Below are 16475 nucleotides of genomic sequence, written 5' to 3'. Positions count from 1 at the left end.
TGGTGGAAATTTAATCACACTACTACACATACCTCTTGTGAAAAAATTATTGAAAATGTAATAAAAAAGAAAGGAGGGCCTGGTGGTTTTCTACAATTACTGTTGGCAGCATTACCATATATACCTTCTACTGGTTTATTAACTTGTGGAGCAGCTGCTGTAGCAAATGCAGTAATAAAGAAGGAAAGAAGATGATAAGCAGTGGAAAGAAAAAGACATTACCTAGCATTACAGGAGGAGGAACTGGTGTAAAAAAATACCCAAAAGACAATCAAAGAGTGTAGTAACCCTTTATCAAATTTACATAATGAAAAATTACCTAGGTGACTAAAACATAAACATGTGATGTTTACCTGATTGTTAAATTACCTAACAAACCAAAAAATTTTAATCTGAAATAGTTAATTTAGATATTTCTGATAATGTTGGCACCCATAGATATAAAATTATAAGAATAATGATAAGAAATTTATGTTTGATTCATTTGGAGAAAATATGCCTGAATAATTGGTTGAATATCTTAATTTCAAGTGAGTTGTTCTATAACAGACAGGCAATACTGAATTTTAATGCAATTATATATGGTTATCTGTGTCTATTTGTTTTAAAATGTAAGGAAATTTGGAATCTAGTTGGATAAACATTTTTGGAAATACGATAAATGAGCAAAGAAGTGCAAAAATAAAATCTGGAGCATCAGGAGAAATTAGAAAAGAATTAGAATCAAAAATCTCACAGATTGATACTGAATTACAATCCTTGGAATCAAATATAATTAAACAATTTAATAGAGAATTACTCGGCATTTTAAAGTTAACTAAAAGTTATATTGATTTCAGTAATGCAATATAAGTAGATGCAAACGATCCAATTGACAAAAAAAAACATAACAAACTATGATATTTAGCAAATAAGATAAAAAATCTTATTACCAGTTATTTTAACACAATTTAATAACTATGTTACATAATGTCATATAGAAAAAGAATAAAAAAAATTTTACCACAAAGGATGATTACATTAGTATTCTTTCAGAATTCAAAAAGAGAAATCCTTCCTATTATATGCAACAGAGGATTACTATAAAAAGATAACTAATGCAATCACAACTATTAATCATGCACTAGATAGGGTTAATATGCTAGAGATGAAGGCATGTGATAAACACGTCTTCGAATTTACATTTATGACAAGAAATGAAGGAAAAAATATACATAAAAACCAAGCTGTCAATGATTCTGATGTCTTGATAAGAGTTTCTGGTAATGTTTACCAAATTACTCCTAGTTTCCAATCGATAAAAATAATGCCAATATAAAATTTTCTAACTGTAACAATAAAATATTATTGAAAACTGTGCCTGTAGATGTAAAACATTTATATTTGGTGGAGTAAATTAGATTTATTAGATTTAAAACCTATATAAACGGATCACACTCAGGCCTTCAGTGCAATAACATGCTAATGCCTAAAGTGCAAAATGTCTACTGAGATCCATCATCATCTAAGAGTAACTAAAAAAATGTAAGACAAAGGATTGAAGGTCTTTGCACAATATGTAAAATTAAAAAGACTAAATTTGTTAATAAAAATTGTAAATGAAGGAGACAGTCTGAAAACTATAAAGTGAAGGGTAAGGAATCAACTGCTGTAGCAGTTTCCAGACTGTCCTGCTGCATTTGCCACTAGTGTTGACGCACAAATTATCAATGAGTTACATCAACCAATTAGAACACATTTTAAAACAACTAATGTCGTTGCTCTTGATACAGATGTCTTACAGAAAGCTGATTGAGTAGAAATGGCTTCTGCAAACTTAAGAAGAATCTCAAAAATAAATAAAAGGTACAAATATTTATTAACTGTTATTGTTTCAAAATCAGTTGAGCTATTCTAATCAAGGACAAATTGGGTTAAAACCGAGCGAGGTGGCGCAGTGGTTAGCACACTGGACTCGCATTCGGGAGGACGACGGTTCAATCCCGTCTCCGGCCATCCTGATTTAGGTTTTCCGTGATTTCCCTAAAGCGTTTCAGGCAAATGCCGGGATGGTTCCTTTGAAAGGGCACGGCCGATTTCCTTCCCAATCCTTCCCTAACCCGAGCTTGCGCTCCGTCTCTAATGACCTCGTTGTCGACCGGACGTTAAACACTAACCACCGCCACCACCACCACAAATTGGGTAAAAATGGCACCGATTCTTCGAAAAAAAAATTTAGAGACAGGACTGCAAGATACCCGGCCGGGTGGCCGAGCGGTCGTAGGTGCTATAGTCTGGAACTGCGCGACCGCTACAGTCGCAGGTTCGGATCCTGCAAAAGTAAAAAGAAACAGGAAATTTCTTTCGCAAATCATGAAGTTAGTGATCTTTTTTGGGAAAGTACGAACATACATTTCGGGGACATGACGAGTCCGAAAGCTACTTGAACAGAAGAAATTATATTGAAATGTTGAGCTGGCTGTTGTGGCTGAGTGGATCTAGACACTTCAGTCCGGAACCACGCTGCTGCTACGGTCACAGGTTCGAATCCTGCCTCGGGCATGGATGTGTGTGATGTCCTTAGGTTAGTTCGGTTTAAGTAGTTTCAAGTTCTACGGGACTGATGACCTCAGTAGTTAAGTCCCATAGTGGTCAGAGCCATTTGAACCATCTGAACTGCAAGAAAACCAGTGACAGATAATGGTGAATAATTCTACATAATTAATTTCAAGTGTTTGTGAAAAAAATATTTATCATCTACATCTACATCTACATTGATACTCCGCAAGCCACCCAACGGTGTGTGGCGGAGGGCACTTTACGTGCCACTGTCATTACCTCCCTTTCCTGTTCCAGTCGCGTATGGTTCGCGGGAAGAACGACTGTCTGAAAGCCTCCGTGCGCGCTCTAATCTCTCTAATTTTACATTCGTGATCTCCTCGGGAGGTATAAGTAGGGGGAAGCAATATATTCGATACCTCATCCAGAAACGCACCCTCTCGAAACCTGGCGAGCAAGCTACACCGCGATGCAGAGCGCCTCTCTTGCAGAGTCTGCCACTTGAGTTTATTAAACATCTCCGTAACGCTATCACGGTTACCAAATAACCCTGTGACGAAACGCGCCGCTCTTCTTTGGATCTTCTCTATCTCCTCCGTAAGACCGATCTGGTACGGATCCCACACTGATGAGCAATACTCAAGTATAGGTCGAACGAGTGTTTTGTAAGCCACCTCCTTTGTTGATGGAGTACATTTTCTAAGCACTCTCCCAATGAATCTCAACCTGGTACCCGCCTTACCAACAATTAATTTTATATGATCATTCCACTTCAAATCGTTCCGCACGCATACTCCCAGATATTTTACAGAAGTAACTGCTACCAGTGTTTGTTCCGCTATAATATAATCATGCAATAAAGGATCCTTCTTTCTATGTATTCGCAATACATTACATTTGTCTATGTTAAGGGTCAGTTGCCACTCCCTGCACCAAGTGCCTATCCGCTGCAGATCTTCCTGCATTTCGCTACAATTTTCTAATGCTGCAACTTCTCTGTATACTACAGCATCATTCGCGAAAAGCCGCATGGAACTTCCGACACTATCTACTAGGTCATTTATATATATTGTGAAAAGCAATGGTCCCATAACACTCCCCTGTGGCACGCCAGAGGTTACTTTAACGTCTGTAGACGTCTCTCCGTTGATAACAACATGCTGTGTTCTGTTTGCTAAAAACTCTTCAATCCAGCCACACAGCTGGTCTGATATTCCGTAGGCTCTTACTTTGTTTATCAGGCGACAGTGCGGAACTGTATCGAACGCCTTCCGGAAGTCAAGAAAAATAGCATCTACCTGGGAGCCTGTAACTAATATTTTCTGGGTCTCATGAACAAATAAAGCGAGTTGGGTCTCACACGATCGCTGTTTCCGGAATCCATGTTGATTCCTACATAGTAGATTCTGGGTTTCCAGAAATGACATGATACTCGAGCAAAAAACATGTTCTAAAATTCTACAAGAGATCGACGTCAGAGATATAGGTCTATAGTTTTGCGCATCTGCTCGACGACCCTTCTTGAAGACTGGGACTATCTGTGCTCTTTTCCAATCATTTGGAACCCTCCGTTCCTCTAGAGACTTGCGGTACACGGCTGTTAGAAGGGGGGCAAGTTCTTTCGCGTACTCTGTGTAGAATCGAATTGGTATCCCGTCAGGTCCAGTGGACTTTCCTCTATTGAGTGATTCCAGTTGCTTTTCTATTCCTTGGACACTTATTTCGATGTCAGCCATTTTTTCGTTTGTGCGAGGATTTAGAGAAGGAACTGCAGTGCGGTCTTCCTCTGTGAAACAGCTTTGGAAAAAGGTGTTTAGTATTTCAGCTTTACGCGTGTCATCCTCTGTTTCAATGCCATCATCATCCCGTAGTGTCTGGATATGCTGTTTCGAGCCACTTACTGATTTAACGTAAGACCAGAACTTCCTAGGATTTTCTGTCAAGTCGGTACATAGAATTTTACTTTCGAATTTAATGAACGCTTCACGCATAGCCCTCCTTACGCTAACGTTGACATCGTTTAGCTTCTGTTTGTCTGAGAGGTTTTGGCTGCGTTTAAACTGGGAGTGGAGCTCTCTTTGCTTTCGCAGTAGTTTCCTAACTTTGTTGTTGTACCACGGTGGGTTTTTCCCGTCCCTCACAGTTTTACTCGGCACGTACCTGTCTAAAACGCATTTTACGATTGCCTTGAACTTTTTCCATAAACACTCAACATTGTCAGTGTCGGAACAGAAATTTTCGTTTTGACTGTTAGGTAGTCTGAAATCTGCCTTCTATTACTCTTGCTAAACAGATAAACCTTCCTCCCTTTTTTTATATTCCTATTAACTTCCATATTCAGGGATGCTGCAACGGCCTTATGATCACTGATTCCCTGTTCTGTACATACAGAGTCGAAAAGTTCGGGTCTGTTTCTTATCAGTAGGTCCAAGATGTTATCTCCACGAGTCGGTTCTCTGTTTAATTGCTCGAGGTAATTTTCGGATAGTGCACTCAGTATAATGTCACTCGATGCTCTGTCCCTACCACCCGTCCTAAACATCTGAGTGTCCCAGTCTATATCTGGTAAATTGAAATCTCCACCTAAGACTATAACACGCTGAGAAAATTTATGTGAAATGTATTCCAAATTTTCTCTCAGTTGTTCTGCCACTAATGCTGCTGAGTCGGGAGGTCGGTAAAAGGAGCCAATTATTAACCTAGTTCGGTTGTTTAGTGTAACCTCCACCCATAATAATTCAGAGGAACTATCCACTTCTACTTCACTACAGGATAAACTACTACTAACAGCGACGAACACTCCACCACCGGTTGCATGCAATCTATCCTTTCTAAACACCGTCTGTACCTTTGTAAAAATTTCGGCAGAATTTATCTCTGGCTTAAGCCAGCTTTCTGTACCTATAACGATTTCAGCTTCGGTGCTTTCTATCAGCGCTTGAAGTTCCGGTAGTTTACCAACGCAGCTTCGACAGTTGACAATTACAATACCGATTGCTGCTTGGTCCCCGCATGTCCTGACTTTGACCTGCACCCGTTGAGGCTGTTGCCCTTTCTGTACTTGCCCAAGGCCATCTAACCTAAAAAACCGCCCAGCCCACGCCACACAACCCCTGCTACCCGTGTAGCCGCTTGTTGCGTGTAGTGGACTCCTGACCTATCCAGCGGAACCCGAAACCCCACCACCCTATGGCGCAAGTCGAGGAATCTGCAGCCCACACGGTCGCAGAACCGTCTCAGCCTCTGATTCAGACCCTCCACTCGGCTCTGTACCAAAGGTCCGCAGTCAGTCCTGTCGACGATGCTGCAGATGGTGAGCTCTGCTTTCATCCCGCTAGCGAGACTGGCAGTCTTCACCAAATCAGATAGCCGCCGGAAGCCAGAGAGGATTTCCTCCGATCCATAGCGACACACATCATTGGTGCCGACATGAGCGACCACCTGCAGATGGGTGCACCCTGTACCCTTCATGGCATCCGGAAGGACCCTTTCCACATCTGGAATGACTCCCCCCGGTATGCACACGGAGTGCACATTGGTTTTCTTCCCCTCTCTTGCTGCCATTTCCCTAAGGGGACCCATTACGCGCCTGACGTTGGAGCTCCCAACTACCAGTAAGCCCACCCTCTGCAACTGCCCGGATGTTGCAGACTGTGGGGCAACCTCTGGAACAGGACAAGCAGCCATGTCAGGCCGAAGATCAGTATCAGCCTGAGACAGAGCCTGAAACCGGTTCGTCAGACAAACTGGAGAGGCTTTCCGTTCAGCCCTCCAGAATGTATTTCGCCCCCTGCCACACCTTGAAACGACCTCCCACTCTACCACAGGTGAGGGATCAGCCTCAATGCGGGCATTATTCAACAATTACAGAAATAGAAGCATGTGTTGTTGAAAAATGTAACAGAACACTAAAACAAAAAACCTGGAAGAAATTTGCTCTTCAAGGAAATTATAAGTTGGTTGACTTACAAAACTATTTGATAATGCAATACACAAAACATTCAACAATAAAAATGAAGCCAGTACAAGTTAATGAGAAATACTATAAGCCAACTGCCATAGTTTCTAATAAGAAACTAAAATTTAAAATAGGAATAAAGTTGTTAATCAGCGAACTTAAAGGAATTTTTAGAAAAAATATTCGCAGCTAATTCGTCAACAGAAATTTTCTAAATTCAAAGTGTTGTTCTTTCTAATCCGATCACATGGAAATTAAGAGCTTTAGATGGAGAAGTACAAGGACATTTTTATTAGCAAGAACTTCAAAAAGCAAACTATCCTGATGTACAATGACCAGCCAGAACACTGTGACCACCGACCTACTATTGATACAAACTTGTCCAGGTGATATCAGCATCACCTGGCAGAGATTGACTGCTAGTCAGGCACACACATGATGAATGCAATACCAGTGAGCGAGCTGTCCATGTGTAGAATGGGGAAGGTGCATGATCTATCTGACTTCAACCAAGGCAGATTGCGATGGCCTGGACGCTCGGCACGAGCATTTCGGAGACTGCACGACTTGTCAAGTGTTTGTGGAGTCCATTGGTGAGTGTCTTCAACACCTGATTAGAACCAGGTGAAATCACGTGGAAACGTCTTGTGGTTGGGCAGTCACTCCCCATTATAGATATCTCATGTCATAGGCTGTACAAATGGTAAAAAAGGACAGGTGGTGTACTGTGACAGAATTAATATCAGAGTTTAATGATGGGCAGAGTAGAAGTGTATCTGAATACACAGTGCACTGAACACTCCTAATGATGGATCTCTGCAGCTGAGGACCCATGCATGAGCCAATATTATTACAACACGAAACTGTCAGTTACAACTGAAATGGACACATGACTTTCGACACTGGATATTGGTGCAGTGACAGAGTGTTACATGGACTGATGACTCCTGATACCTTTTTCATCATGCCAATGGAGGGTGCGAATCTGTTGTCTTCCAGGGGAACAACTCCTTGACACCTGTACTGGGATACGGGGACAAAGCTGGTAGCGGCTGCAACATGCTCTGGGGAACATTCACATGGGCACCCATGGTTTCAGTGGAGCTTGTGGAAGGCAAAATGATGGTCAAGCAATATTGTACACTGGTTGCAGACCATGTACACCCTTTCATGTTGATCACATTTCCTGATGGCAGTGGTAGTTTTCAACAAGACAATCCACCATGTCACAAGGCCAGTGTACTAGAGTGGTTTGAAGAACGTAGTGATGAGTTCCAGTTGATATGGTGGCGCCCCATTTCACCAGATATGAACCTCATCGAACATATTTGGGATGAGATGGAACCTGGCAACTGAGCCCAATGCCCCTCTCTGATGAGTTAATGGGAATTAGATGACTTGTGTGTGAAGGTGTGGCACCAACTCCCTCCAGTGACCTACTAAGACCTCACTGCTTTAATGATCCATTTTTCCATGCAATGAGTTTCCATAAGAAATCCCACAAAAATAAGTAAATTAGGTATAATTACTATCTCTTTCTTATCTTTCAATGATAGCCATATTTCTAAAGATATGTTCTCACCAGATAGTATTAAATTAATTTGCTTTATGTATTCAAATATTTTCATCATAGGTACTTCTGAAGAGAAAGCAACATTAGATGTCATTTATAAAGAAATAAAATTAATAGGAAAAAATGTTTTGAAAATATTCATATTCTAAAGCAAGTGGATCCTTATATCAAATTTAAATGTAATCAAGATTATAATTATTTAAAGATTGACTTAAATTTCTTTCACTTTTTAGAGCCTACACTCATAGTCTCCGAATAATGAAAAAAAATATAAAACTTGCCACATCCAAATATCTTCACTTGGCAATATCATATAAAAAACACATAACCTCAATCATGATCTTTTTCGGAAGTCTCATAATTTCTTATGGCAATGAAAATCTATATTTTCAAAAAAGTTTTAATTTTAGTCCCTTGGAAATCTCTATAAATAAAACATAAAATCTATATGACTAATGTACAAAATCTCAATAATTAAAGCATAAAATATCATTCATGATCAATACCTTTTTTGTTAAAATTTCGTTGAACAAAGTACCTAAATTTAGCTGGTATATTTTCTTCTGAATGAATTTATAATTACCACCTGGAAATAGACAGTTTTTCATTTTCTTCTTAAGAAATAAAGCTTATAACTGGTGACACTACAAACCCTAAAAGTTAGTGAATTAAAGCCATGACAAAACAATTGGAATATAAAGGATATTCTAAAATGAGAAAAAACCGCTTACTGATCTCATCATCAGCAACAATAATGATAAAGAGATAAATAACACTGTAAAAGATCTAAAAAGTATAGCAAAATAACTAGGAAATGAACAATATTTTAAACAAAGAAAGGAACAGCTTATTGCATGGATTAATTATGATTTTGAAAATGTGTTTTGAAGAATTATATAAACTGTACTCAAAAACTAAAATACACAGAAATAAAGTTATTGATTGTATTGAACCACATGATCTTTTTAATGAAGCCGCATGGAGATTTATATCAAGACATTTTAGTTTGTCCACAGATTTCATGACTAAAATCCAAGATAAAACTGATTGGAATAATATATCAATGAAACAAAATTTCTGTAGATTTTATAAGAGAATTTCAATACTAAGTAAACTAGGACACTATACTACATCAAAACTTAACTGAAAAAATCATAAGAGAATTTAAAGATAAAATTAATTGAGCTATTATATCAACTAAACTAAATGTATGTATAGAGTTTATTAGAGAGTTTCAAGATAGAATAGTGTCTTTTTTCCTTAATTATAACGATAACACATTGCAGAAGTACATCAAATGAGCTAGCATCTATTCTCAGAAAGTTCCGATAATAGTCACTCAGTAAATCTTCATGTGTCATTCTTCCTCTCTTCTTGCACCACAGAGAGCGAGATGGTGTCGTGGTTTACACACAGGACTCGCATTCTGGAGGTCTATGGTTCAAATCTCCTTGAAACCATCTGGTTTTAGATTTTCTCTTGTTTTCCTAAATCACTACAGGCAAATGCAATGGTCATTGCTTTGATAGGGCGTGGCCAATATCCTTTCCTGTCCTTGAAACAATCAGAGCTTGTACTTCATCTTTAATGACGTAGATGTCGACGGGACGTTAAACTCTAATATTCCTTCCTTTCTTCTTCTTACAACACTCGTTCGTCCATCTATGCTTCCTCTTTGCTTTCCGCGAGCGCAGAGCCAGACCAAAGGCCAAATAACAGCTAGCGCCCATATCCGTTTTGTTTGCGTAATATCACTTTGCAGTGTGGAGCCAGACGTTAATATGTTGTGCAGTATTATTGACAATCTAGAGGCTGCTTCATTACATAGATGTCGGTAATAAGTATGTACGCTAATTGTAGTCCTGCCGATCTGTGTTACTGTTAGTGCCACCCCACGATTAATAATTTTTCCAAAGCAAGTAAAATTCGTTCATTTTGGAATCATTTTCAAAATACTACCACGCTAGCAATACAGTTTATCGAAGATGATTAGGTTGTAAGAGGCTCCCTATAGAGTAAAATGAAATAATTGCTCATGTTTTCCCAGCGTGATTGATAAATACATTTTCTCGTCTGCCACGAGGATGATTTTGTGGAGTACGTGGTAGTCCGATCCGTCATTCTTCATCACGTTTTCTGACACATGCAGTTCGCGTAAACATCACACCGAGGAACATCTACCAAATAACTAATCATATGGTATATCAAGGTATTGTAAGACACTACTGTGTTGTTATGACTCACACCAAGACTGGGTGGAAAGACTGAAAAACTGCTAGAACTCGAATTTGAGACGTCAGCGAGAAGCGGCGAAAGTCAACAGCTGTCTTGTGTTGTAGCAACAACCTGTTAGTCACAAACTCGTTGTGCTGTTTTATTGTTGCGAAAATGATATTTAAGTGCACTGAAGTCATGCTATGTGTTACAATGTCGTGTTTATGAGTTTAACGCAACATAATATGTTTATCTAGTTTCATATTCATTACGAGTGTGAAGTGTTGTGTGGCTAAAGCTAATGGGAATTACATTCAGGAAACAAGGTTCATGTGATCAGGTTCCCCAAAGATGATTTAATGAGACAGAAACGTCTCCACTCAATACTAAGGCTAGATATCACAGTTGCTAATTATTCAGTGTTAAGTTTTGTTCTGAATGTAATTTAGTAACGCATGTTTTATATTATGGTATATTGTTATTTGCTGGATCTTTTGGCTCGAATATATTGCGATTACTGTACTTCATTGCTCAGTTTTCAAGTGTATCACAAGCTAACTACATTATCTGGGTAGTGTCAGCCACAGTCGGATAAAACCGTAACAGCAGCTTCAAAACTACGGCTTAATTTAAACGCCATGCCAGGCATTTTTTGGTCTGTCCAGCGTACCTGTCTTCAGCTGCAGGACCGTCTAGAAAAAGGATAGAAGAAAATCATGGTGGAGGCATTAGTACAGCAGGAAGACATCAAGATTAGCGCAGCCAGCCATAATGAGTATTTGAAAGGAATTTCATGTAACAGTATTCAGGGACTGAAAGATAAAGTTCATACAATTTTCTTTCAGAAGAACTGCGTGAAAGTAATGAACGAAGAGTCTATTATTTATACCGTATTCCTATCGAACTGTCTGTGCTGTCCCATTAATTAGTGTGGTGTGTTACTTATTGTGACTGATAATTATTTGAAAGTGGAGGTCTGTCCAAAAGTAGTTTTATTGAACGAAAATTCTATTCACCCGAATTTGTTCTTCATCTTGCCCTGGTAACAGAAAACTGTATGAATACAGCGACTTTGACATGCATGTCTCACTGTGATTGTATGAAAATATTACATGGAAATGTGTGAATGTTTTACTAAGCAACTACTAAAGACTACGTTTAAAAGTGTTCCAGATGTTTCTAACTGTTCATACACATGAAAATAACCCCATTTTTTCAAAAACGTCTGCAGTTTTGGTTAAAGATTTGTTAGCCATGTTGTATGTACTATGCATGAAATTAATCGCAATAGTGCGATGTTAATTGGTTATGCCTCATTCCAAATATACAACTATGTGTATTTTCTCTGTTAACTGACGTCATTGAAGTATCAACTCAAAGACCGTTAAATTTACGGGACAGACAATTTTTATGGTGATGGCGGCTGCTTTATATTACGATCGCCGCTTGGCTATGACGTCACGATATGGTTATTTGACGTTGTTTCTGATGGTGTTGCCCGCACTTCGTTCACAAAAAAGTTGAGCTACACACCTTAGCGTTCTTTACCCTTTACTGGCAAGACTTTTTAATGAAGTCAGTGGGTAGCATGGTTTTATTTGCTTTGAATAAAACAAGTAGCACAGATTTTTCACAGTCAACATTGTTACACATCTTCGACGCTTCTTTTCGAATATGTCGTGATTTCTGAGATAGTGGTTCGGATGGTACCTGATAGAATATTTTAAATTTAACTGCACTTTCCTCTCTCTATTCCGCCGTAAAGATGTGTATTTCTTTAAGCCGCTGTGTATATCCCTACAAGTGGCATCATGGTGACGTTTATCTAACGCAGTTCTGCCACTGGTTTGGCCATCTTTTGTTATCAACATCAACCGTTGACGACTGCTATAGCGTATTTCCCGTATTTTTCTTAAAAATCTTATTCCGCTTACAGAATGGCAAGTTTTATGCTTTGTAGTAGGAAGATCTTGTCCTCGTTTTAGTTTCATATATACACACACGTAAAATGTGTCCATTTCTTGTAATCAGTTCCGTATGTCTTTCTGAAGTTCTACCCAACATTTGTGCTTGAGGCTGTACCTTGCACTCACTGACGTGCTGCATAAAACATGCCATCTTTCTTCTGTGTTAAACTACAGTCTAACACATACAGTCACGACGCTCACACTCATCGTTGTTATATACTGCGACAGCAAAGCTCCAAGCGGACAGAAACCTGCACTTCCGATTACGATACTGGATGAGTGGGAGTAGTGTCGTTTATATTGATTTGTAACATTGTTTTTACAACAGGGAGCGTTGTGCTGCCATACTGATTGAAAATTGACACCACATTTTCTTTCTTCAGTTTTATTAGAACGCTGAAAAGTATGAAACAAAAGACGAAGGGACAACTGCTTTACAATTCTCTTGTAAGCCACAGATATTTACTGAAGAACGTCGTTTTCTTTAAAGAACAAAAAAATCACTATAAACAACAGAAGACCTGACCTTTTTCAGAATATATACTCAGTAACGTGAAGTTTTCTTCACTAGCGCCAGCCAAATCATGGAATGTGGAACATAGGAAACTTTCATGGAATGCAATATCTAAATCATTTGAAGAACCAGTTAAGCCACCACAACTGTAGCTGAAGATAAAACCATACATACTACCTCCAGCGAAATCATGGAATGTGGAACATAGTAAACTTTCATGTAATGCAATATCTAAATTATTTAAAGTACCAGTTAAGCCACCACAACGGTAGCTGAAGATAAAACCATACATACTTGATAATGAAACGTAAAAAAGCAATGAAATTCTTTCCTATCATAGAAGTTCCATAACTGTTTCTACATTTGAGCCACAGCCTGCAGAATCATCAACATATTAGCTTTTGAAGCAAAAGTAATTACATTTACAAAAATATTTGTGTATCATAAAGTCGACTGAAGCGTAAGAATGTACAAATCACTAGCCACCGTACAATATTGTTACGTGTCAAGGAAAGTAATTATCGTAATAACAACAGACAGCAACAGAAATGTATGCATGAAATATGTGGTTATATTCTCTCGCTATCAGCAGTGTAAGCTGAAATTATACATAAAATCAAAAGCACTTCTTCATGAATAAGTTGTACTGTAGCTTACGTCACTGAATCAGCGAGAAACTGCTGTTTTTACATTTATTTAACGTTCACTGATAAATTACTAATGCCTGGAACGCAACAAAGCAATTACTATCTCATTAATTAACTAGAAAAGTAATTAAAAACAAACATCACATTTAATGTTGGCTTTCTCGCCGCTACGGGTTCTAGTGTCGTTGCAACTGTCAGATGGTAAAACTTTTCACAGAACGACTGTATATGTTAGACTGTGATCGACCTAACTATCATTTATATGAATCACATTGTAATTAATTTAATTACAACATTTAGAAGTTAAATAAACACTACCTTCAGCTAGCTAAAATATGAAGTTTTTGTTCTATGACGCTGCGATGGAGTGAAGAGATCTATGGTGGACATAATTTATCTCTGGTGCGAGTTGCTGTAACAGGTTATCTTTGAAAAACATTGCGCTTCATGACAGCTACGAAATAAACCAGTGTTCCAGTGCGACGAAAGATGTGGCTCTGTTCTCGTTTTGTCAGTTATTCAATGCTAAATGGCAGGCGTAAGACTGATGCGCTGTAACAGCGCAGGGTTCAGAAGCGAACGAAAATAAACGCTGATTAGACCATTACCGCTAGAGGACGGAGAAATGGAGAGACATCTCTTCAACTTGAAGTTCGCTTCCAAAGAAATGACGCGAAACGCTAGCAAGTCCCAAAAGCTGGAGGATGCGGAGAAAAGCAAATGCAAAAGCGCTTTGCGCAAGGGGGCGCTGGATGTTGCGCGAGTGCATGCCGAGAACGCCATCAGGCACCGCAACCAGGCACTCGGCTTCCTGCGCATGGGAGCGCGACTCGACTCTGTGGCGGCGCGGGTGCAGAGCCTCAACAACATGCGCAACATGACACGCACCATACAAGCCGTCACGCGGTCCATGGATGCGGCCATAAAGCGCATGGACCTGGAACGAGTCCAGTCGCTGATGGACCGCTTCGACGAAGAGTGCCAACAGCTGGAGGTGGCGAGTATGGTGCAGGAGTCGGGTTTGGACGCGACGACGTGCACGGCAGTCCCCATGCGGCAGGTGGACGACTTGGTGATCCAGCTGGCCGAAGAGGCGGGCCTGGAGGTGCAGTTGGAGATGCCGCAGGTAGCGCTGGACAGCCTCGGAGCTTCCCTCGTGTCCGAGCGCGACGAGCTCTCCAAGAGGCTAGCGCAGCTCAGGAAGTAAGCCGGTTCAGATTCGAGTCTACAGTCTCATCTTCAGAAATCTTCCTGGCCGCAATTAGTGCTGCCAATACTATGGTAAATTTTGGAAAGTAGTAGCCTTAATACCAATAAATATACTCCAAATATAAAACCCTCCTCAAGTTAGGCTGATGGACATCTTGAAATATTTACCGCTTTTGTTCAGTCTGTATGTTGCTATGTTGCTTGTACGATTATCTAAACCCATAACAAAATGCACTAATGATGCCTGCGACATTTCCGTTGCTTGCTGTTGTTAGTAACTGTTCCTGCGACGAATGATGGCAAATGAAATCAATGAATCGCTAGCGAGATGTAGATACTGCACTTTAGCCTACGAATTTACCTCATTCCGTAATATGATTCCTAGCACCAGCCACTGGCCGAAGTGTTACTAATAAGACTTACGTATTGTCTTCATGTCATTGGTATTTTAACACTTGATTTACTCTGAAAAAGTGTGTAGTGTGGATTAAAGTGTAGTTACGGTGTCGAAAGTTTCTGCATCTTGCTTAGATGTTGGTAACAGTGCGGCGATTAGACGACTAATCATGAGTCACATGAAGATAACGAATGAGAATGTTCATTTTTCTCGTTTCGTAAATGAAGTTAACTACACTTAATTTCTGTGGTAATGACACAGATCTTTTTTACTTTTGCAGATTAAATTATTTAATAATTTTGTTTGTCAGGTAGGAATTTAGAATTTATGCTACGTGCAATTAGCGATGTGCCTTTAGATTTCATATTGGCGTCAGTTGTTTGGATGGTTCTGTATTTTGTGGTAGTCTAGAGTAGCTGGATATATCTTCTTTTCTTCCGGAGAACATCGTAGTTTATTAGAGTTTTGTTTAGTGTCGCCATGGGAGGTTTCCAGGTGATGTACACAAAATTTGTTATTGTGGATTACAATGGTGGCTAGTTATTTACGTATGTTGTTTTGTTGTTTGTTTGTGACACTATTTAGAAATTTTTGTAATTGATGCTACGTCATATTGAGTCAATTTAATTCAGGGTAAGGTTGTACAGTGATGTTTTCAACAGGAGCTGCTGCATACGAAAGAAATATACAGACAAATGCTCTTCCGAAATGCTTGTCGTTAGTAGAAAACTTCGTTGGATGCTACTCAATGGTGTTGTCGAAAAGAACGTTCACATATCTCTCGTCTTAGTAAACGTGAATGCAATTGGTTTTGTGGCACTCACCATTAGTCGGTGACAGCTTGAGGATGACATTTATGTTGCGATGTCAGAGTCTGAGCTTAGGTTGGAATTTCATAGCACAATTTGCTTGTCAAAAATGATTCACTGTTTTTCTATGAATATGTGACGATTTTCGGGTATGTGGTTACGCAGGAACCTAATAGCGCAGCATAAATCACTTCGAGTGACTTTGGAGGTTGCGATTAGGCGGAAATCCAATAGGACAACCTGAATTACTGCAAGTAAAATGACCACCAATCATACTTGTTGGGAGTGCATTTACACTGATCCATGCAACTACATTTCTGAAAGTACTGGATTAATGCGGAACTGTTTACAGCGTGCAATAAGTGAGGAACGTGCAATAAATGTGGAACTGCAACATGTGAAGATTTTCGAGTATGTTGTTATGCAGGAACGTAACTGCATAGCTTACGTGCACTCTCAGCAATCATTTTCGTGTCAAAGAGCACTCTCAGTGTCCAAACCAACTATGATGCTGGAAGCTCGGACAGATAGCAGATTTGTTTACAGCGGCAAACAGATGAAATACTAGAATATCATTGGCTACATGCATCTCTCTCCTGATCGTCTATTTTCATTCCCACGATTCTTTGCAACGTTTATCGAGATGCAG

At 39.4% G+C, this 16475-nt stretch overlaps 1 protein-coding gene across 1 annotated transcript; it reads left to right on the top strand.

Annotated features, from left to right (window-relative positions):
- The first annotated feature begins 14036 nt into the window (after window positions 1-14036).
- LOC126481915 (charged multivesicular body protein 1b-2-like) lies at window positions 14037-14618 on the top strand. The gene has a single exon (XM_050105874.1). It carries the CDS (start codon window positions 14037-14039, stop codon window positions 14616-14618), a length of 582 nt encoding a protein of 193 aa, XP_049961831.1.
- Window positions 14619-16475: the final 1857 nt, after the last annotated feature.

This window comes from Schistocerca serialis, chromosome 5 (assembly GCF_023864345.2).
Source record: "Schistocerca serialis cubense isolate TAMUIC-IGC-003099 chromosome 5, iqSchSeri2.2, whole genome shotgun sequence".
NCBI lineage: Eukaryota > Metazoa > Arthropoda > Insecta > Orthoptera > Acrididae > Schistocerca > Schistocerca serialis.
Note: the sequence above shows the minus strand (reverse complement) of the source record. Positions and strands in the feature narration are given on the sequence as shown.